General features: G+C 51.3%; 1 protein-coding gene across 3 annotated transcripts in view; it reads left to right on the top strand.

The window, feature by feature from the left end:
• Abr (ABR activator of RhoGEF and GTPase) overlaps positions 1 to 21,546 on the top strand; it is a 146,904-nt gene that overhangs the window by 65,243 nt on the left and 60,115 nt on the right. For 2 of the 3 annotated variants that reach the window (XM_059271234.1, XM_059271233.1), the window contains 2 exons: positions 9,153 to 9,251; positions 16,670 to 16,855. In XM_059271234.1, the coding sequence (XP_059127217.1) occupies positions 9,153 to 9,251; positions 16,670 to 16,855 (285 nt within the window). Of the gene's footprint in view, positions 1 to 1,470; positions 1,640 to 9,152; positions 9,252 to 16,669; positions 16,856 to 21,546 lie in introns of those variants that run through there. The other variant, XM_059271235.1, reaches the window with a different exon arrangement.

The following is a 21,546-nucleotide window of genomic DNA, read 5'->3' as shown; positions in this document are numbered from 1 at the left end:
TCCTGTCTCAAAACAAAACTAAAACCATAAAGAATACAGACTTGGCAAACTTGAGCCTGTGTTGCCTGCCTTTGGGGAACATTAATTAGCTGGAGCCGTGGTGGTTTCTTCAGGGTGCTCTTTGCCCTCTGTGGCTCAGTGCTTGCCTTACCTGAACTTGGAATGAGTGCTAGAGATGTGCCACAGTTGCCTTGGATGTTGAGTTGTGAAAGAGTTCCCGCAGCTGGCCCTAGACTCCTCCCCCGTGGGTGTGTGTCTCTTAGGGTCAGGGTAAGGGGACTGGCTGGGTTGTGAGCCTCAACCCTCTGCATGAATTTGGTTTCTGGAATATGGAGGGAAGCACTCTGGTAGCGAGGAGGGTGGATAATGCCACCTGTCCTAGAGTGTGTGCCCTGCCTGGCCTTGTGGGGCTGGCTCTCCCCTTGTGTGGAACGGAAATACTCCCAAGGAAGTGCCATTGCCAGCAGCACCTGACCATGATGTGGCTCTCGGGTGGTCCATAGTGCCCAGTGACACGTGCTTAGGACCCTGTCTGGCACTGTGCTCGGGTTGAGCATGAAGCAGGCCAGTCCCGTGCTGTACAAATACAAAGCCTTGTTCACTCTACCGTGGTGCAATGGCAACTGCGGTTTCTCACCGGCAGTGGGCCTCCCCGCCGGGAAGGTGCTGTGGAGGCCGAGGTGCGAAGGGGGCTCTGGCTGGTGACGATCCCACTGGGACGTAGACGGATGAAGGGTGGCTTCTGGGGGAAGCCGCTCTCCTGTGCGCCCCCACCCCCCTTGCCCGAGGGCTCCGGCGAGAAGTTGTAAATAAAGCTTGTCTCTGGGAAGCAGACCTCCCCCCGCGCCCGCCCGGCCTGTCTGCGGCCTCCTCCCTCCCTCCCTCCTCTGCTCCAGAAGCCTCCGCCAGCCGCTCGCCCGCCCGGTGACCACAGAGGGAACGAGCAGCTCCACCTCGCAAGTCAAGACGTGCGCTTCCTGTGCATTTGGAGCAATCGGGCCTCCGGGTCCAGAAAGGGCGGGCTCTGTGGGGCCGGCAGCGCAGCGGCAGGGCGCCTGGACGAGCCCCGGCAGCGGGCCTGGGGCGAGCGGAGCGGCGCCCGAAGAAGGAAGGGACCGCGGAGGACACTGGCTGCCGCCCCTGCCCTGCGTTCATCCCGCGAGCGGCTGCCCGGAGGCCCCGCTTCCCCTTTCGCAGGGTGGGGACACGCGGGAGGCGGGCCCGGCGCGCAGGACGGCTGGAAAGCGGCAGCAGGAAAAGGTTCATAATGGAGCCTTTCATCGCGAGCCGGTGGCCCGGTGCCAGGACCGACTCCGCGGAGGCCAACATGCTGGTGTAGGCCTGCCCTACGCTCTTCCCCGCCCGCCCGTCCGCTGCCTGCCTCCCTGCTGGGGCGCGCGGCGGCTGCTGCTGCTGCTGCTGCTGCCGCCGCCGCCGCCGCCGCTGCTGCTGCCGCCGCTGCGTGGACCCTGCTTCCTGTTTGCCCTCTGCGGCTCTGGCTGCCATGGAAGAGGAAGAGGAGGCAATAGGCTTTTTGGACAAGGTTCTGGAGGATGAAGATGTGTTTCTCCTGGAGGAGTGTGAACTGGGAACCCCGACCAGCCCCGGCTCAGGGTCCCCCTTCTTGGTGGCCGTGAAGGTGGGAATGTGACACGCCCTGGATGCTTGTGGGGAGGGGGCAGGGCTGGCAGCTCTTGACTGATGCTGAAGCCGTGTTTGGAGAGAAATGGCTGATGTGTGCACAAGCCTCATGGCTGAGTGGAAGAGTCTTAACTCAGCGTGAGATGGGCTGGTACGTTCCTGCCGGAGGATGGAGGGCTGTGCCCTCTCAGCAGCTGTTCCTGAGGGAGAGGTGGAGCGCCTGCTTGCCCAACTGTACCAGTTGTCCTCAGGGGCAGTGACTGCTGGCTTTCCCCTCAGTCAGCTGTGTTAGGGGATCTTTTTTGGCAGTGACATGAGTCACCTGGTGGCCTGTCACTGATGTGAGTCTATTGCCCCTAGAGGAGCTGGCTGACTTGAAACTGGTGGGCAATAATTCATTGTTTCCGTGGCAACCAGAGGAGAAGGGCATTTGTGAAGTGTGGCCGTGGGAGCTGCCCCTTTTCCAAGGAGGAGACTGGCGACTTGATGCCTCTTGACTGATGCAAGTGGTCATTTAGAAAGATCAAGAGTCGGGGGTCACTTGGACCTGCTTGAAGGGAAATCATTGAATCAGCTAGGGAGAGGGGGTGGGAACAGCTGTCAGGTAGGTAAGCATTTTCCCCAGGGTGGGCATAGGCAGGACTGGCCCACCTCCTCTAGGGCTGTAAACCTGCATCAGAGCGCCTAGAGAGTCAGATCAGGAGGGAAGAGGCTGGGCCAATACTTTGCCTTCTTCTCTGCCCTTCCTCTCCCCAGGGGTCCAGTCCCCCCCCCCCCCCCCGGGAATGCCAGCTCCGGGATTGGTCTTTCTCTCACCTACACTTACCTTTAAGAACTCCAGCCACAGCCTGTCATTCCTCTCTTCTGTGCCCAGAGGGAGGGCCTGTGGGGACTGTAGTAGGGAGTATGCACACTGCAAAGCCAGCTGCCTAACCACATGGGCCCCGGAGGGTGTGGTGTCCAACACATCGGCAGGACTAGGTGTCTGAGACTCCCTGAGTCTTCCCTTACCATGAGATGATCGCAGCTCTACCCACACTCCGGTGTGGCTCCAAGAAGGAGCTCATGGAGGTTAAAAATAGACTGCAGACCCAGGTTAGGTAGGTGGCAGATACGCGGGGTTGGGGTGGAGCAGGGACTGCAGGCTTGGGTGGGAGCTGCAATGGGATCCTGGCACCGCATCTCTGTTTGGTAATCTGGTGCTAGTTTAGAGTACCGGAGTAAGTCGTGGCCCTCGGACCCACAAGACCTCTGTACTTCGGTTTTGGCCAGCCTTCCCACCAGTCTCTTTATGATCCAAGGAGCATGCTGGAGTTCAGTCAAGGGATGGCCGGTTGATAAGGTTCCTAATGCACAGGTATCAGCACCACTCATGCTGCCTCCTAGGCACTTCCTTTCTCTGGGTTGTGGTATATAGCTTCATCGTGCTCACTGCTGACCACTGCGTGGTGCCGGGTATATGCCTGAGACCAGTGAGAATTTTTGGAATGACTGAGAGTTGTCTGGACACACAAAAGCTATGCCAGATTCCTGGCCTTATTTCATCTCAAAGGTGTTCTTGGTGGGTGGCACATGGTTGTCAAAGGGGTCCTGGACACACAGCAGGCCTGACATCATCCTTCCTCCCAGGTCCCATGATGCCTGGATAGAGCCCTCCTCTCCCTTCCCCTCCCCCTCCCTCCCCCTTCTCGTCCCTGCTTCGGTGTTTCTGGAGTTAACTTCAGCCTGGGAGCTTCTTGCTCATCTGTAATACCTCTCCAACACCATTTCCTCCATCGGGCTTGGCCTTAGATAGACCAGGGCTGCAGGGAAGTGGAGTTCGAGCCCATCAGCCCCTTCCACGAATGCTGTCAGGTTGTGTTCCAGCCTAAGCGCTCAGCCTGGCTCCGTGGAGGCGACAAGGGAACAAGGCAGGGTCCTTGCTCACAGAGTCAAGGATCAAGTTCAAGGGGGACAGGAAAGTGAAGTCAGAGAGCATCCAGGCCGTGAGAAGCATTCCGATCAGAGAATACCAGCAGCCAGGTGTGGTGGTGACTTCAGGAGACTGAGGCAGGGGGAGCACCATGTTCAAGGCCAGCCTGAACTACGTAGTGAGTTCCAAGTCAGTATGGGTTATGAGTAGACTGTTTCAGAAACAACAAAAAGGCCCCCAGATTCAGAGGAGGAGAGAGAGCACTTCTGATTGAGTCAGGGCTGGACCAGGAACCTGTGCGCACATGCAGGTGTGCAGGGGACCAAGGGCCTTTCTAGATGGTGCTCTCAGCGTCCTGGCTGCAGATGGTCTTGGCTCACTCCTCCGTGGCAGCTGGTAGGACTCCAAGGCAATTTGCTCTTTGCTATTACTTTGCTTCAGGAGTACTTACCTTAAACAGTAGTTGTGTTGCTGTGCACTTGCCCAAACGCCAGCCCTATAAATCAATCCTGCTTGCGCTGTAATCTCCGAGGTGCTTCATCTTCCTAAGGGGTAGGTGCATAGCTGGCTGGCAGTCTTCTCCAGAGCCGGAGCTGGAGCTTGCTGGGTCTCACACACAGCCCAGCTTCCTTTGAGGAGTTAACGATCTGTAAACTCCTAATGCGGATACTGATAGCAACATCACATCCCATCTGCAAAACGGTGCATACTTTTCCAAAAAGATTTTCACACGGTTCTATTTAAAGGTAGAGAGGGCTGACGGGTGGGGCCTGGTGGAGGCTGCTATTTCAAGGAACTCATTTGTCAGGAATAAAAAGCCCTTTTGTATTCCATATTAACTCTTCAGGTGGTATTCTGTGCTTAAAGAGAATGGATTGTCTGAAATGCCTGTATTCCTGTTCAGCCACTCGGTCTCTCCTACTCTCTCAGGCTCCAGCAGGTCTCCAGCTCCCCCTGGGTGTTTCCTGAAGTATGAGCCACAGGGGTGGTGACTTGAGGGACGATTATAGGTGACACCTTGATATATACATCTTCAAGTTAAATACATGGTTTAATGTAGATGAAGAAGAAATAGGACTCATACATCATTCCTATGATTTGATATAAGGCTTAGGATAAGACTGTCTTTAAAAAAAAAAAATCAGTACTTAGTAGGGCGTGGTAGAGCATGTCTTTAATCCCAGCACTTGGGAGGCAGAGGCAGGAGAATCTCTGTGAATTCAAGGGTCATCCTGGTCTAACTGGTGAGAACTTGTCTCAAAAAAAAAAAAAAAAAAAAAGGAAAGAGAGAGAATATCAGCACTGGCTGTGTTTAGTGGTACATACCTATAATCCCAGTGCTTGGAGGCTGAGGCCGAGGAGGACAAATTTAAGGCCATATATAAGGACTCTGTCTCAAAAAGAAAAAAAAAAAAAAACAGTTGTAAAGAATGGTATTAAGTAACACGCCAGTGCGACCGGGCTGTAGTGGTGGGTCATGAGCAACTGAGGTTCTTACACATGTGTGGAGTATGGGATCTGCCCAGAGCTTTAGATCGCATCCAGGTAGACCATGAAGATCTACCACCAAGAGAAGGAGCCCTTGGGGAGAGGAGAGACTCCATGTACTGCACTCTCTTAGGTAGGACAGGGTCCAGCTGTGCTAAGTGTTCCTTGCAAACTGGTATGGCCCATGGGCTAACCTGTGCTGTCTGCAGAGTCCAAGGCCCTTGCTGCTCAGCTTATGGCTTTAAAGTAGAGCAAGAGCGGGCCCCGCCTGCTCAGCCGCCACTGTGGCCTCGGAAAAGATAAAGGGCCCTGGAAAGATTGTTTCTTGACTTGGCCGAGAACCAAACCTTAGGAGGCTTTATTTAGCCCCTAAACACTGCGGAAGCCCAGGCCAGAGCTGGCCACAGCTTATCAATAGATACTGCCGTAGTGTCCTGGGAGCCTCGAGATGACAGACTTTCAGCCTAGCAGGCTGTGTAAATTGCTGGGGATAAAGGGGTTCACTGGGGCTGTAGTTTATCAGCCCTGAGTGGAGAGAAAGAGATGACAGCTTTCCTGTGTTGGGGAAAGGCTAGCTGTGTGGCAGAGCATTTGCCCAGGGTGTTCGGTGCACATGGGCGTCTCTGGAAAACATGCCGAGAACAACCGTCTCTGCACTGTGTTAGCAGAGTCCGGCCTGTAGTAGTGAAGGAGCAAATGAATGCTGAGCCCTGGTGTTTTATGAGACAAGCAGGTCCCCTACAAGGACGGAAGAAACAGTTGTGAATTCACCGTTGTTATTTACTTACTTGTTTTTAAGTGTATCGGGTACGTTGCAAGAGGGCAGAAACCAGACAGTAACTCAAGAAGCAGGTACAACTATTTCCAGATTGTTCCAAAGCAGAAAGAAACACATAGGATCTCGAGAGAGCGGCCCGTTGTCCAAAGATGGAAGTAGTCTCTTTAGGGCTAACTAAGCAACAGGTACTATTAGTAAGATTTACAGGGCTTAATTTCACATCACTAAACTCTCAAGTGCCTACACCCCATCCTCGCTTGAATTTTAGGGGTGTAACCCAGAGTGGGGACTCTGGGGGGCGGTGACTGATTATCACCTTTTAAGAGCCAGTCTTCCAGAGATCTCGTCTCAAAACCAGTCTTAGGGATAGGATTATGAGGTGAGGGTCGTGTTAAAATAGACTGTTAAAAGGCCGAGGGGTCTTGCTCCACATCGAGAGAAGGCTTCTTCCGAGCAGGGCCTGCAGACCGCCTGATCTCCAGAGCCTAAGGAGCACTAAGGAGCTCACCTCTCTATGAGGTGTTTACCAGATGCTCAGGTAATGCCTGGGTGTCGGGGGACGACAAGGGAGGAAGGAGGTGCAGAAGGGGAGCAGTGGTCTGCAGTGGAGGGCAAGTGCAGGTCAGGTTTGGGAAGAGCTGGGAGGCCACTGCGGACCCCGGCCTGAGGGCTGGAGCCCTGCTGCCAACTCTGATCTGTACTCCAGGCTGTGTTGGAGGCTGGGCTGTCTCCAAGCAACTGGCCGTTCCCACCCTCTGTGCCTCAGGGCCCTCATGGTTACACCTACCAGATTGTGAGATGCCCATGAAGAGCATTTAGCACAGGTCCTGGTAGCTGGGAAGCCATCAATAAATAACTCTGCCCTTCCTTCATGTGGGGTTTGTCCTGAGTTCGTACTGCTGCCGAAACAGATCGCCACAAACGTACGGCTAGGAACAAACAAACCTGATCTAGAGCCTTGCATAGCTTCTGGAAGCTTTCAAGGACTAAACCCATTTTGCGTTTCCCCTACGCTCCCTGGCTGCAGGTCCCATTCTCTAGCCTAAAAGCCAGCAATTCAGCCTTTACCCCCCCCCCCCCCACCTCATTGTCACATTGCCTGCTCTCTTACTTCCCTCTTATAGGGGACCCTATGACTGCTAAAGGCCCACTTAGGTAATCCAGGAATCTTCTTATATTTAATCACACCCACCAAGTCCCCGAGTCATCCAAGTTACACAGGCATAGGTTTGAGGGAGCCACACCTGGACACCTGTGGAGTCATCGTTCTCTTTACTCTAGGGTGAGAGAACATTTTAGAGTTGGGGGCCCAGCAGCCTCAGACCTTTGAACCACTTAGGAAAAGGTGTGAAGAATACTCCTTCGGAAAGCCTTCTGGGACACTGGGGTGGGTTTTCTCTGTGGCTTGAGAGGTTTCTGGTGGCTTGATGCACTCTTCTGGCTCACTCTAAGGATGTGCGTTTGATGCCCAGAAGGGAGCTGTTTGAGACAATAGGTGTATAAGTACAAGCTTGGAAAGGGTGCAGCAGAGGGAGGACATCATCCCAAGGGTGAGCTGGTGTTGGAGGACCTGGGGTGGGTGCCCACTCTGCCTCTTTACAGTCTCATTTGTTTCTATTGTACAATGGGGAAATGCAGAGCCCACTTCAGTGTGGGTGCCTGAGGCCGTAAAGCAAGTATGGAGAGGAGTTAAAAGGCTTTCTTAGTAAAGGTCAGATGTGACACTGGATTGAGGCTTGCCTTGGGGAAGAAGAGTGTAATACAGTTGTTGCAAAGGCCTGCGGGAGATCACCCACTAGCCAGGCAGGTAACCTCAAGGCTATACAGGTTTTAGGTGCTGAGGCTGGGGGGAGAAGTGAGACTTCAACTGTGCTGTTGGGAAGAGGTGTCACTTAGCCAAGGGAAGGGCGCATCAGGCCCCGCAAGCAGGGAGAGGCCAGCTTCAGGGGCTGAGCATGACTCGCTTGTTGGGAAGGCAGAGATAGGGAAGACCCTGAGGCCGCTGCAGATATTTAGGTAAGATCTGCTCCAGCCCAGGTCACAATTGATGTCCTCTCTATTTATTTGTTTGTTTATTTCATTGTCTTTCTCTCCGACTGGATTATAAACCAGGTGACAGCAGGCACAGGGTTCTGCTTCTTTCCTGTTGTAGCCATAGGGGCTGCCATGCATTCAGTAACTGTTTGTTGAGTGAACAGATAAGTGAACGTATCTCTCCTAATTGAATTTTGTAGTATTTCTATCAAGTCTTTGACCAGAAGGTGTTCTTGGGAGATGGACCTTACTGCAGTGGGCTGGAGAGAGGGAGAATTCAGAGGTCAGTTAGGAGAACTTAGGTGGGAGGAACCAGTCCTGGAGATAGCCAAGGACGCTTCCAAACATGGCAGAGGGAGAAATACTGAAGAGCAGCCAGGAATAAAGCTTGAGGGTCCTCCATGGTGACAATTCCATGCTTTTCACTGAAGGTAGATAAATTTTAACATTTCCTCTGTACCAACCACTGTGCTGGTTGGTGGCATCTGGGCTGAACAAGGCATGATCCACCACCACAGGGGAACAGGAATTCAAGAGGAAGGGAAATCTAGCATGGGTCTGTGCCTTACATCATAAGGAATGGCTGAGGTGAGCGTGGGTGGCCCACAGCTGACACCTGTTACATTGCTGAGCCCCTAGGACAGGAAGACCTCAGCACAAGTGGCCACAAGGCCAGGGCTCCCATACCCATTTCCGTCCCATTCTCTAACCCCATCTGAGTTTATATATCACTTCCTCTGGGGGGGGGGGGGTGCTGTCTGTCCTTTGACATTCCATTGTTGGTAACCAGGCTCGGCCTTAGTCACGAGAGAGTATCTTTATCCCCTCTTACCTCTTCAGCCCAGACGTAAAGCAGGCCCTTGGTGACCCTAGTCACCGTTAGAAGGTTCACCGGGTAGAAAATGGTTGAGAGCAGAAGAGCTGAGAAGGATGGGGGAGGAAGCAACACAAGATGGTAGTGGGAATGTGGGTGACCGCTTTTTCTTTGACATGCTAGGATTTTCCAAAATTTCTATAAGACAGTACCTGGCAGAGCATGGAGGCTCATGACGGCAACCTCGGCACTTGAGATGTTGAGGCAGGAGCATTGCTGTGGGTTCCAGACCAGCCTGGACTACAGAATGGGAGTCTCTGTGAAAACAAACAGCTGTAATAATGTTAAATCCAAAAAAATGTTAATCATCTGGCTTTTTATCACCTTTGAACATGTTGGTTAAAAGAAGAGGGAAAAATGCAAAGAAGCATCGAGCTTTGGCCCTTTTCTCATGAGCTGTTGGCTTTTGGCTTGCTTTCTTGCAGGTGGAGGCAGGGAAGGGCCTGGAGATGAGGAAGCTGGTTCTCTCAGGCTTTCTGGCCAGTGAAGAAATCTACATTAACCAGCTGGAAGCCCTGTTGCTGGTGAGTACCTGAAGGAGGGTGTTGCCCCTGTTAGCCAATGTGGTGCTCAAAAACTGCTCTTGGCGTTGGAGAGGAAGGGGACCCATACAGGAGAGACAACAGCTGTCGTGTTCACAGCTGGGCATCTGAGAACTGGGTCAGTCACTGCCGACACTCCATGACCCCACTCTGAGAGGCAGGAAAAGACACCCAGGTGTGGGAGGACTAGCACTCTATTCAGTCGTGATGACTGTGACGTTGTATTATGAATGATACAAGTGCTATGTACCGCTGGGCACCTTGTTACCTCCCCAACACTGTGCTCTGGGTAGTGTCTACCAGTCAATCAAGCTGAGACCTCTTCGTCACCCTGGGTCCAAGTCCTTCCCCTTCCCCAGGAAAAAGAGACCATTAGCACCATCCTGAAGGCTCTCTGTCGGGAAATGTGAGATGGAAGATGTCTGTTTTTAAAAGTGCTGTAATGCAGAAGCGTTAGACCAGCCTGAGCTCTCGGTAACGATGAAGGTGGTGTTGTGTGAATCAGATCGGGTGGTGACTATTAAAACATTCTCCAGAGATAAAAGCACCACACAGATGCGTTTGCCTTTGAGGAAAGTGCTTATTAGATGTGTCTGGGTATTATGCAGAGTGATTGTGTAGTGTGAATTCTTTTCTCTGGGTGTTGTGCAGTCAGATCGCATAAAATACTGTTTAAAAAAAAAAACTGAGGCAGGAGGATCATCATGAGTTTGAAGCCAGTGTGGGTGGGCTACATATTGAATTTCAGGCCAGTCCAAAAACCTTATCTCAAAAAGCTAAAAAGACAAAGCAAACAAATAAAAAGTGCTAGAGAATCAGAGATAAACGTAGATCAGTAGAGGATGGTCCTCGTAAGTAATATAACGTTTATATACTTGCTGTGATATGAGGTGTCTTTCAGTGTCGTGACATTTATTACCCAAGGAATGGCTATTGAAATGTAAAGCTACTTGCAGGGCACTGTGCTGAGCTTGTTTTAGAGTCTCCCTGGGAGTTTATTGGTAAGCCCAGTGATGATTCCCAAATGGGAGACAATGGCAGATAGGAGTCTGGTCTGAATCTAGAGCCAGGACTAGGACACAGCCTTACCCTGCTGTTAACAGGATAGTGCATTGTTTACAAACTATGCATCTCGACCCGTTAGTGGGTTGTGAAAGTGTGGAGTCTTGAATCAGCATTTTAAAACAAATGAAAAAGAATGTCAGTGTGCATCATCAGCAGTAAAGGTCAGGTGCTATTAGGATGTGTGTATATAGGTGTGTCCAGGGGCACTTTGCCTTTTATTTTAGTCCTGCTCCTCTTCTCTCCCTGCCCGTCTCTTTCTCTCTTTCTTTCTTATGTAGTCTTGAACTCACTCTGTAGCTGAGGCTGGCTTTGAACACCTGATCCTTAACCTCCACCTCCCAAGTGCTACAGTTACACTTATGTGTGGACCCACTACATTATTTTGTAAATGTTTTGTGGATTCCCTGAGTGGTAGTGGGGCACACCTTTAATCCCAGCACTCAGGAGGTAGAGGCAGGCCCATCTCTGTGAGTTTGAGGCCAGCCTGGTCTACAGAGCTAGTTCCAGGACAGCCAGAGCTACACAGAGAAACCATTTCTTGAAAAACAAAACAAACAAAAAATGTTTTGGGGATTCAAAAACCACTGCTTTGCCAGATGTGAGAGTGTATGCTTGTAATTCCCGCACTCCATAGGCTGAGGCTGGACAGTCATGAGTTAAATGCCAACCTGAGCTAGATAATGAGACCTTGTCTCAAAACAAACAGATAAGACCACTGTCTTTGGAAAGTTATGCATAAACTCTTTGATCCTCGGTTTTCTTATCTGAAGATTATACAGTTGCCCCCTCCCTTCTCTTGAGGATCTGTTCCAGGACTCGCAGTGAGTGCCTGAAAAACCTTGGATAGTACTGAATCCTAGATACACTAAAATACTGTGTATTTTCCTATGAATACAACCCTATAGACAAATTAGGTACAATAAGTTATTAGCAATAATTAATAAAGTTGAATGATGTTAGCAGTATATCATAATAAAAGTCGTGTGGCCTCTGCCTTGAAAAGTCCAAACACACACTGGAGTTTTCAGAACGTGGGTGACCACAGCAAACTAATGGTAGCAAAACAGTTGGCACCTCTCCCGCTCTCTGGATTGAGAAGATCGGGTGATCCTTTGGGACCTAGTCCAGTGCTGGGTACTAAAGACAGGAGGCAGCCAGACCTGGGGTTACTGTATCCAAAGCTGTATTACTAGCAGAATGCAGGTCTGACAGGGACGGGACTGCCTGCCTGTGAGCCCCACTTCACACCTTAGTGAGAAGACGTGTGCTTCGTGTTTCCATCCGCAGTCTGGGTTCACAAGTAGTGCCCTCTGCATGGGACTGCAGTGAGGATCGTGAACTGTATTCAGTTCTTAGAAAGGGGCCTGTGTGTTACCTGGCAGGCTTACTATTTCCTACAGAGCTGAGCAAAGACAGGGAAGGCTCCTGTGTTCCTTTTGGTTTTGTTTTGAGCCAGGGTCTTGCTATGTCGATCAGGCTGACCCCAAACTTGGAACTATCTTCCTGCTTCTGCCTCCTGTGGGTGTGAAAATTGATGTCTTGCCAAGTATAATGGTATGTGCCTGTAATCCCAGCACTCTAGAGGCTGCAGGAGGCTTTGGGCTACCCTCCCCCACATACACACCCCAACGGAGGAGGAGGTACCCCTGAGAGGCATGCCTCTCTTACATTCCAACCTCCTTCATGAGATGTTCTCATCTGGGCAAAGATAGATTTAGGAGCCAGGATAGCCTCTCCCTGCCACACCTTCCTAACAGCTCCTGCCCCAAAGGCACGACTGTGCTGTGTATTTGCACACTCCGCCACTCCCACCCTGTTCACTCTGGCCGTGAGGCACAACTGTGCTGTGCTGTGCATTTGCACACTCCGCCACTCCCACCCTGTTCACTCTGGCCGCTCAGGAGCCCGAGAGACAGAGAGAAGGGTGGAAGGTTTTATTGCTGGAAGACCCAGGGAGTAGGTGGGCTGGGCTCTCCCCAGCCTCTGCTCCCAGGATAAACCTAAAAGATAAGGACTCGTCCCTCCCTCCTTCACAAATTGGGAGGCCTCCCCTTTCTGCCACTGAGGAGCTCAGTGCTGCTTTTCCGTGGGTGGTCTAGCTTAGAGGCAAAAGCGTTCCTTCCTTCCTTCGGCTTTCTCTCCCCTCCTCTAACCACAGGTCCCCTTATCCCTCAGGGAGTGCCTTCAAAATGGAAAGTGACTTGGAAGTGCAGAGTGTCTTGTTTCCTCCTCATACTTCCTGGTATGCAAAGGACTAGGCCTGTGTACCCAAGACTGTACACACAGGCAGACAGAGAACACACAGACAGAAAAGTCACACCGGGGCTCTGTTCCCAGCCCCTGGGTGTCGGCTGGAGCCAGGTTTAGTAATCTTCTCCAAGTCACTGTTCCTAACTGATGCCTGTCTGTTACTCTTGAGGTCTGGGAACCCAGACCAGTTTGTGTGTGTGTGTGTGTGTGTGTGTGTGTGTGTGTGTGTGTGTGGTAGGGGGGAGGGGCTGTAAAAGAAAGAGGAGAAAACTGAATGGGTTGTAGTTCTACATGTGTCCTGTACAGGTGTGGACTGTTGCCTACAGTCCAACCCACTTTGAAGCCGTGGTTTGCCACAGCTAGCCCCATTGCCTCCTTCTCTTAGCCTTTCATTTTGGCCGTTTGGGTCCGTAGTCCTAGGGCATCTCCGCCTGCTTATCTGTGTGATAGGTTAACTACACCTCCCTGAGCTCCGAGACGCAACCAAGGCTAGGTTAGTAACTGCGCCTGGCAGGGACCAAGCCTCCACGGGAGGTGGAGGAAGTGGGCAGATTTCTTTCTCCTGTTTCGAAAGGCCGCTTGCTGGAGGACTAAGTAGACATGACTATGGGAGGTCAGAACTGGCCCAGCCCTGTCCTTGGGAGAAGCTCCCAGGGTCGGAGTTGAGGTCACCCAGGGGTTCTCTCTGAGAGTCCTCACAGCCTTTCTCTCAGCCTCGCCGTGCAGCTGGACCAGGGAGGAGAGTGGAGGGAGCTGGTGTACCAGCTCCCTGGCCCTCCTGGCAGTGTTGAGTCAAAGCTCAGTGAGAGGGGACTGGCCTCTAAGCCCCTCCTGGCCCAGAGGCCTATATGTGAATCTTCAGATAAAAATAACTGACTGAGGACCAGCCAGCCCTTCCCCCTTCCTGTGGAGGATGGGGGTGAGAGCAAACGTCCTTCATCTGGTGAGAAAGTCTCATGCCTCCAGTGCAGGCTGGTCCATGTGACTGGTCCTGGTTAGACGACTTTTCTTCCCCTTTTGTAGACAGTGGGAAGTTTAGGAGGAAGCAGAGCTGTTGGGCCTGTCTTGGCGTAGGAGGTAGCTTCCCTAGCAGCCTGCTTCTGAGAAATCTTAACCTTGCCAGGACTGTTCTCCTCCTTCCTTGGCTCCCTCCAGAGTGGGGATTGTGCCACGATACAAGGATGAGTGGCTTTGGGGCTCTGGGGCGATTTGTACCTGTCCGTTGGGTCTTAGATGAAATGGAAAGGGTAGCCTGTTACATCACATCTGCAGGGGAGTCCCTTGTATCCTTCCACTTGGGCAAGGGAGAACGCCATGCCTTCCTCCTGGTTCCTCCTGCTCCCTTGTGTTCATGCAGCTCTCCACCTGCTCAGCTCTCCCCAGCTTCAGAGGCCCCATTCCTTGTACCTCCTCCAGGAAGCCTTAACCTAGCTGCTCCAGTACAGTCTTGGAACCACTTGATTGGGATTTACAATCCAAGTTTGGATTATCCTGCCTCACGCTGGCCGCTACCAAGTGGTTTGATTTGTTCCAGTCCGTTTTGCAAATAGAGTCTAATGTTCTTAAGGAAGGAGATCAGGGATCATCAAAATGATCTCCCACATACTAGGCTTGTGTCACTCCCTCTGCTTAAATCCCCCTGCAGAACGCATGGTCAGTTGTGTGGTCAAAGCTGTACTTCTCTCTGCATGGCCGTCCTCCGCGATCCATCCAGCCCTGCCTCAGCCCCGCTCCTCTCCTTGCCCGAGATCAGCCATCAAGGAAATCTTGATGAGTGTGAGCTCCTTAGGCCGCCCTGTTTCTATCTCAGAGTAAATGTCCCCTCTCTGGAGAAGCCATCTGACCATCCTGCCTCGGGGGTCCTCTCCTTATTTTCTTCATTGTACTCACTGGTGCGTATAATTAGATGCTGGATCGTTTCCTTGTGTTTCATTTGTCTCCTCTGCTAGACTGGAAACCCCATGAGGTCTGGGATTGTATGTGTTCCAGGCATACCACTGGGTGTTAGGGATCGCCCTTATGTCTGGCACTTGGTTCAGTTTTCACAGTGTTGCTTGTCTTCTATATGCCAAACATGTAATAGATACTTTGTTTTTTTTTAAAGATTTATTTTTTTCTATGTATATGTGCATGTCTGCATGAGTTTATGTGCACCACATGCACGCACCAGCAAGAGACAAGAAGAGGTCATCAGATCCCCTGGAACCGGAGTTACAGGTGGTTGCAAGCCGTCGTGTGGGTGCTGAGGACTGAACCCAGGTCCTCTGCAGGAGCAGGAAGCAATCTCAACTGCTGAGCCATCTCCCTAGATACTTTATGTAATGTGTGACTTGAGAAAGTAATACCATGTCAGTCCAACAGGAGTCTGCTAGTGCAGTGATGACACACCCAGAAATGGGGAGTGACTTGCCCACAGCTATTTAAATGGCAGGCCCTGGGCTCCAGGCCACACTGCCTGGCCTGACCCAGCTTGACTCCCATCCTGTCCTCTAGCAAGGACTTGGTACTGAAGGCTACTTGGTTCTAGTGTCAAGAGGGTCAGTGGGTCTTCTTGGCCCTGGCTTTGTCATCGTATCTGGACTTTGTGGAGGACAAAGAAAGTCAGAAGTCAGCTATCGTCTGGGTATTTGAGACGTCTCTCGTGGACAGATGTGGGCTTAGCCACCATCAGCAGGAAGATGGAGTACAGTTGGGAGGCTGGCTCCTGTGACCAGCTCAGGGTGGGTGATCCCAGCAGTTGCCTCACCCTTGATCTGCTAGAGTGCCTCTCTTGTTAGACAGCTCACGACGTCATCCTGTGAGAGTCGACAGCCCCAGTAAGCCCAGGCTGGACCCCTCTCCTCTCCCCCACTGCTCCTGGGTCTGCAGGGAAACACAGGCTATTGGAGAACCCTTTCCATGCTGCCGTCAGACAGAAGAGTATTAGCCGTATCTAACACAGGCTGCTCTCCTTTGGTTAGGTGTGTCCTCCCTGCCTGTGTGTCCGCTGCTGGCCCACTGGGGTATAGTGTTGATTCATTTTTTTAAAATTTGAGGCGGGGGTTTCCCTTTGTTTTCCAGGCTGTTATCAAATGCTTATAATTGTGCAATCCTTCTGCCTCAGCCTCCTGAGCAGCTGGGACCACAGGCACGCACCATGATGCTCAGCCTCATTGTGGGTGATTTAGAAAATACCAAAGGCCCTTTCTGAGGAGAGTGCACCCAAAGCCCCCTTATCCCAGGCAGTGCTTAGGGGCGGCTGAGTTACCAAGTCACTGCCCCTTCCACTTGTCGGCCGGGGTGATCTTGGTGCAGATAAGCAAAGAAAGGTTGCTTTCGTTTTCATGTCAACAGGCATTGAGAAAGAGTCTTGAGACCAAAACCCACGCTGTGGGAAAGATCCTGCTCACTTAGCCATGTCTACGTGTCTGCCACGGATGTGGGAAGTAGGAGGGTGGCATGTCGTCCCTGCTCCTCTCCCTTACCAAGTGACTAGAGCCGAGATAGCAGTGAATCCGAGCCAGTGGTTTGGTTTTGTTGGGACGGGCTCTCATTGTGTCGCACAGGCTGGTCTGCGTGCAGTCCTCCTGCCTCACCCTCTGGAGTGTTACCATTCCAGACCTGGCTTGAGCTGGTCTTCAGTTTCTTCATGGTTTGACCCCCTGAGTACGAGAACCGCCTTCTGTTTCTCAAAAGGAAGCAGCTAAGGAGCTGGCCTCCCAGGCAACACTCTCTTCCACTGAAGCGTGACGAAGAGGCTTATGACTGGGGCAGGAGGCTGTTGGGGAAGAGACCAGGGACCTGTTAGATGGAGCAGTGAACACATAGCAGCCAGGGGTTAGGGGTTGTGAGCTCCGATGGGGGAAGGGATGTGCCATGGCTGCCCTGGCAGATTGCTTCTGCCAGGTTCCCTCTCTTTGCAAATGGCTTGTTGGGACCTGCGACACCAACTCTGAGACAGAAACTGTCCAAGGTGCTCCGCCTTCAGCGGCCTTGTCTAGGCAGGACTTGGGCGGCATTGTATGTTAATTAGGGTCACAATCTGCCTGGGACCTGCCAACGTTCTGGTTCATTCATCCCCACCTCTGCACTTTGTCCCTCTTCAGCCCATGAAACCCCTGAAGGCCACAGCCACCACCTCCCAGCCCGTGCTCACCATCCAGCAGATCGAGACCATCTTCTACAAGATCCAGGATATTTATGAGATCCACAAGGAGTTCTACGACAACCTCTGCCCCAAGGTGCAGCAATGGGACAGCCAAGTCACCATGGGCCACCTTTTCCAGAAGCTGGTGAGTTTCCCAAGAGGGCTTGTCTCCATGACAGACTGGTGTCATGGTGGAATAGGACCTTGGGAGAGGACTGGTCACTCTAGCCCTCTTGGCCTTCTTTAGGTAGGTCACCTCTGAGCCCTTGGAGGCCAGTCTAGGCCTATGTTCTTTCAGGCAGCTGAGCTTGGCTCTTTAGCCCCAGCCCCAGCCTAGCAGAGCCCTGAAAGAGCTTCTAGGCATAGCAGTGGAGAAGGCCGGGTGTGTGAGTGTTTCTGGGGAATGCTGCTTTTGTGTGTATGGTAGTTCCTTTGAGCGCTGGAATGGAGGAGCTTCCTCTGCCAGGATGCAGGTCCTCTGCCACTCTGTGGACCAAGAAGCATGTGACAGGCTTCAGGAGAAGGACGGCTCACCTGAGACCTTGGGAGGCCCCTGCGTCCACTGCTGCCCTTGCACAGTGAAGCAGCTGGACTCATAGGTCCTGACGAGTGTGGTTGGTCCCCAGAGCAGAGAGCACCAACAGCCGGCTTTATGTGCCGCTGCTCGGAGGGCAAGAGCAAAGGCTCAGTGTTAGAAGGTGTTCACGAAGTTCTCTGGTTGCCAAGGCTTCCATGACACTCTCTCCCCTAGCTCTAAGTCCCCTTTATACCAAGGCACTTCCCGACCTCTACAGACTTGTGGCTTTGTCTACGTAAAATGACCTTCCCTCTCTCCCTGGCTTTTCTTGGTCTAGTCTCAAGTTCGAATGACCTCAGAGAAGCTTTTCAGGCCCTGTGTTTGTCCCTCATGAACACTTATAACTGCCTGTCCCCTGAAGCTATAAACTCTGGAACAATCTGTATATTCTTCTCATTAGACTCCCAGAACCACCCCAGTGATGGATGATGAGTGAATGGATGGATAGATGCACTGTGACCTTGATTGAGGCTGGGGAGAACTTGAGTGTCGGAGATACCTGTGTCCTGACAGCCATGTTTTTAAGACCACAAGTGTTGTGGGGACAAGCACAGCCAGAGCCAGGTCACAGCTGGGCTTGAATCCCAGCTCTGCCGCAGATGATCCTGGGACAGCTTACCCTGCCTCCTATTCTCAGCGTCCTCCTCTATAAAGAGGGGTACTAATAGTCAGTTGGATTATTGGCAGGAGTGAGTTAACAACTGTTGTCATTACTACTGTTTTAGGAAGAGGTACTCGGAAGGTGTCATTTCCCAGAATGCCATACTTCTGGTTGTAGGGGACCGGCTGCTTCCCCTGGTGCAGGCATGGTGAATACCTAGTCATCTTTCCCTGTTCACAGAAGTCTGAGATGACTGGCATGGGGCAGCTGCTGCTCAACCTTCACAGCAAACAACCAACGCTGATGGGAGGGAGGACAGGTAGCCAGAGCGGAGAGGCAGAGCTCTCCGGTTTGACGTTTCTGTTGCTTTTTGGTGCAGGGTCTCTGTAACCCAGGGTGACCTTGAACTTGCAACTATCCTTCTGCCTCAATCTCCCAAGTGCTGGGACAGCAGGTGTGAGCTACCACGCATAGCTTTACCAATTTGTCTGTATTATTCCCCCCCATCGTCCGCTAGGTCTTAGCTCCACTGGTCTGGTTATGAATTTGCTTCCCACTGTCCCGAACCCCCAGCATCGTGAACTGATGCCTGCCACCCTGAGGCTGCCTGCTTGGCGAGGCCTGGGTGGAGCCAGGGCAAGCTAGGCATCTGGAGACAGTTTATTTCAGATGAAGTCTCTGGGTATTTGATTATCCATTACCAAGAGGAGGGAATTAGCATCTCTGCTGTTTGTTTTATGAGATCACTCCAGTGCCAAACTCCTGTTTCCAGGCAACCTGCACTTCCCAGTTAATGACCCTGGCAGGCCGGGCCTCTGGCCTTCCAGCCTCAGATAACTATGGAGATGAAAGAACCTGGCATGGCCCATGACCCCTGCACACAGGTGGCTTCTGGGTCACAAGAGGGTAGCAACACACATCCCCGTGCTTTGTTTTTCTCGTGGTAATACAGGAGACCAGGGTGTAGCTCGGTCTCTTGAGTGTTTGCCTAGCTTGCAGGAAGGCCTGAGTTCAGTCCCTTTCTCTAAATAAAACTGGGTGTGGTGAGCCACACCTGTAACCCTTGCACTCTGGAGGCAACAGGCACCTTGGCTGCATAGTGAGTTTGAGACCAGGCTGGGATACGGGAGACACTCAAACAAAACAAAAAAAAAAAAAAGAAAAAGAAATCATGAGAAGAGAGGGTACAGGAACCCTTCCTGGAAGATCGTGCTGACTTCGGAAGTGTCTGTCTGGGACGTCTTCTGCGGCTTGGAGCACCTGGAGAAAAGCGCACTTGAGCCCTCTGCCGGGAGCTTTCCTTGGGCCTTTGTCCTCTCCAGCATCCCAGTTCAAACTCCTCTCTGGCTTACCCATCCCAAGGGCAGCCTCTGCAGCTTCCAGGAGGGGCCTCTCCTCCCTGGGTGGTGCTAGACTTTCCTGACAGACACACTGCACCCTGCCCCTGCCCAGCCTTTGGGTCCTGAAGGAACAGAGTGATCTTGAGTGGGGCACAGGAGCAGCACACATTCCCGGCACCTTGGCTGGAAGTAGAAGCTCCCGAGGGCGCCTGCAGCAGCTGTGTCCTTTTGCTGCTTCATTGAGAAAAAAACTTAAACCAGAAAATCTTGAGGATAATAGAGTAGACAACTGTGCCTGCAGCTCTCAGAGTAACAGATGTTAGGATCAGCAGAGAAATGTTTACTTTTTTCTGTTATTTTATCCTCTTCTTCCTCCTCCCTCCCTTCATAAAACATTATTATTATTATTATTATTATTATTATTATTATTATTATTATTATCTGTGTGACTGCATAATGTGTAAGGGCAATCGGGGAAGGGTGTATACAGTCTGTTTTCTCCTTCCACCATTACATGGATTCTGGGGATCAAATTCCGGTCACCAGGCTATGTGGCAAGAGCCTTTACTCGATGAGTCATCTTGTTGGTCCCTCCCCTAGTAAAACTTTCTAATAAAAATTAAGTTTTAGCCAGGAGGCTGAGGCAGGAGAATTACAAGTTCAAGGCCAGACTGGGCCACTTAGTGAGTGAGACCTTTTCTCCAAATGGAAAGTAAAAAGCACATCTGTAATTCCAGCGCTTGGAAGGTGGAAACAGAAAGATCAGGAGTTCAAGGCCATCCCTGGCTACATAAGGAATTTGAGACTAGCCTGAGCTCCACGAGACCCTGTCTGATAAACAGTAAACAAAATTAAAAACATATGAAGAATTCTAAACAAAGGTGAAGTCTGCTCCTCCTTTCCCTTTTCCTCTTGAAGCAGCTTGCTGGGAATTGGATGTGGAGTTGTAGAGACTGCAGTTTGTATTTTTGATACTTCATATTCTTGTGATACTGTATGCACTTTTAAAATGTGCAAGCACGTGTGTGTAAGCATTTTGCAATTCAGCCACTACTTGCCTTTGACACGCATCAGTGTTCACTCATTTGGACTGTGTCTAGCAGAGTTTCTGTGTTTGGGAGCATTTGTTCAGCTCTCTGACCATAGGGAAGAAGGAAGGAGGCTGTGAGTATCCTTGCTCAGGTCTCCTTGGGCACGATCATGTCTAGGTTTTTTAAGAGCAGTATTAGCCAATGGAAACAGGTTGTGAGCCGCATATAATTTTTCATTATTTTATTAATTATAATTGTGTGTGAGAGAGTGAGTATAGATGTGGAGGCAGCGATGGTGCATGTGTGGAGGTCAGAGGGGGCAACTTTCAGGAGTTGATTCTCACTGACCAAGGGTTTAGGAACTGAACTAAATGCAATAAGCTATTTTGCCCACTCTGCTGGCTTGCTGGTCTCGCATATATACATTGAAATGTCCTAGTAGCCACTTAAAAAAAAAAAAAAACAAACAGTAGTGGGGTTTGAACCCAGGGCCTCACACATACAGGGAAACTCTTAACACTTCGCTGTGTTCCCAGTCCTAGGAAGCACAGTTTTTAAAAGTAAAAATAAAGACTGGAAGTAGCTCCATGGTAAGGTGGTTGCTTCCCATACCCAAAGCTCTGGGTTTGATCCAGGAAGACAGAAAAAAAAAAAAAATACAAGGTGGATGTGGTAGCGCCTGCTTGATCTCCCAGCTGCCAGGGAGACTGAGGCAGAAAGATCACTTGAACTCAGGCGTTTGGGGCTGGCTGGGCGGTGCAGTAAGAGCAGAGAGAAAAGGAAGAAGGAGACACACAGAGCTGGTGAGATGACCTGAGTTCGATCCCTGGATTCCACAATAATAGAAAGATGTAACTGACTCCTGACTGTTTTATGCATATAAGCATTTGCCTAACTGTATGTTTGTGCACCACATAGGTGCCCTCTGAGGCTAGAAGAGGGCTTTGGATCACTTGGGACCAGAGTCACAGCCAGTTGTGAGCTGCTGTGTGGGTGCTAGGAATTGAACCTGGGTCCTTTGGAATTGCAGCCAGTGCTCGCAACTGCTGAGCTATCTCTCCAGTCCCTGAAAGTTGTCTTCTGGCCTGAATGCTGTGGCACATGAGCACTTGTACTCAACACACTTCCATCGTGCACATACAGATAATAAAAACTGTAAAAGGGTTGGAGTGATGGCTGGGCAGTGAAGATCGCTTCTGCTCTTTCAGACGATCCAGAATTGGTTTCCAGTACCCACATAGTGTGGCTTACAACTGCCTATAATGTGGTGCACAGACAGAGATGCAG

The sequence above is a fragment of the Peromyscus eremicus genome, chromosome 8a (genome assembly GCF_949786415.1).
Source record: "Peromyscus eremicus chromosome 8a, PerEre_H2_v1, whole genome shotgun sequence".
Classification (NCBI taxonomy): domain Eukaryota; kingdom Metazoa; phylum Chordata; class Mammalia; order Rodentia; family Cricetidae; genus Peromyscus; species Peromyscus eremicus.
The sequence above is the reverse complement of the archived record's forward strand: the minus strand, read 5'-3'. Positions and strand labels throughout refer to the sequence as shown.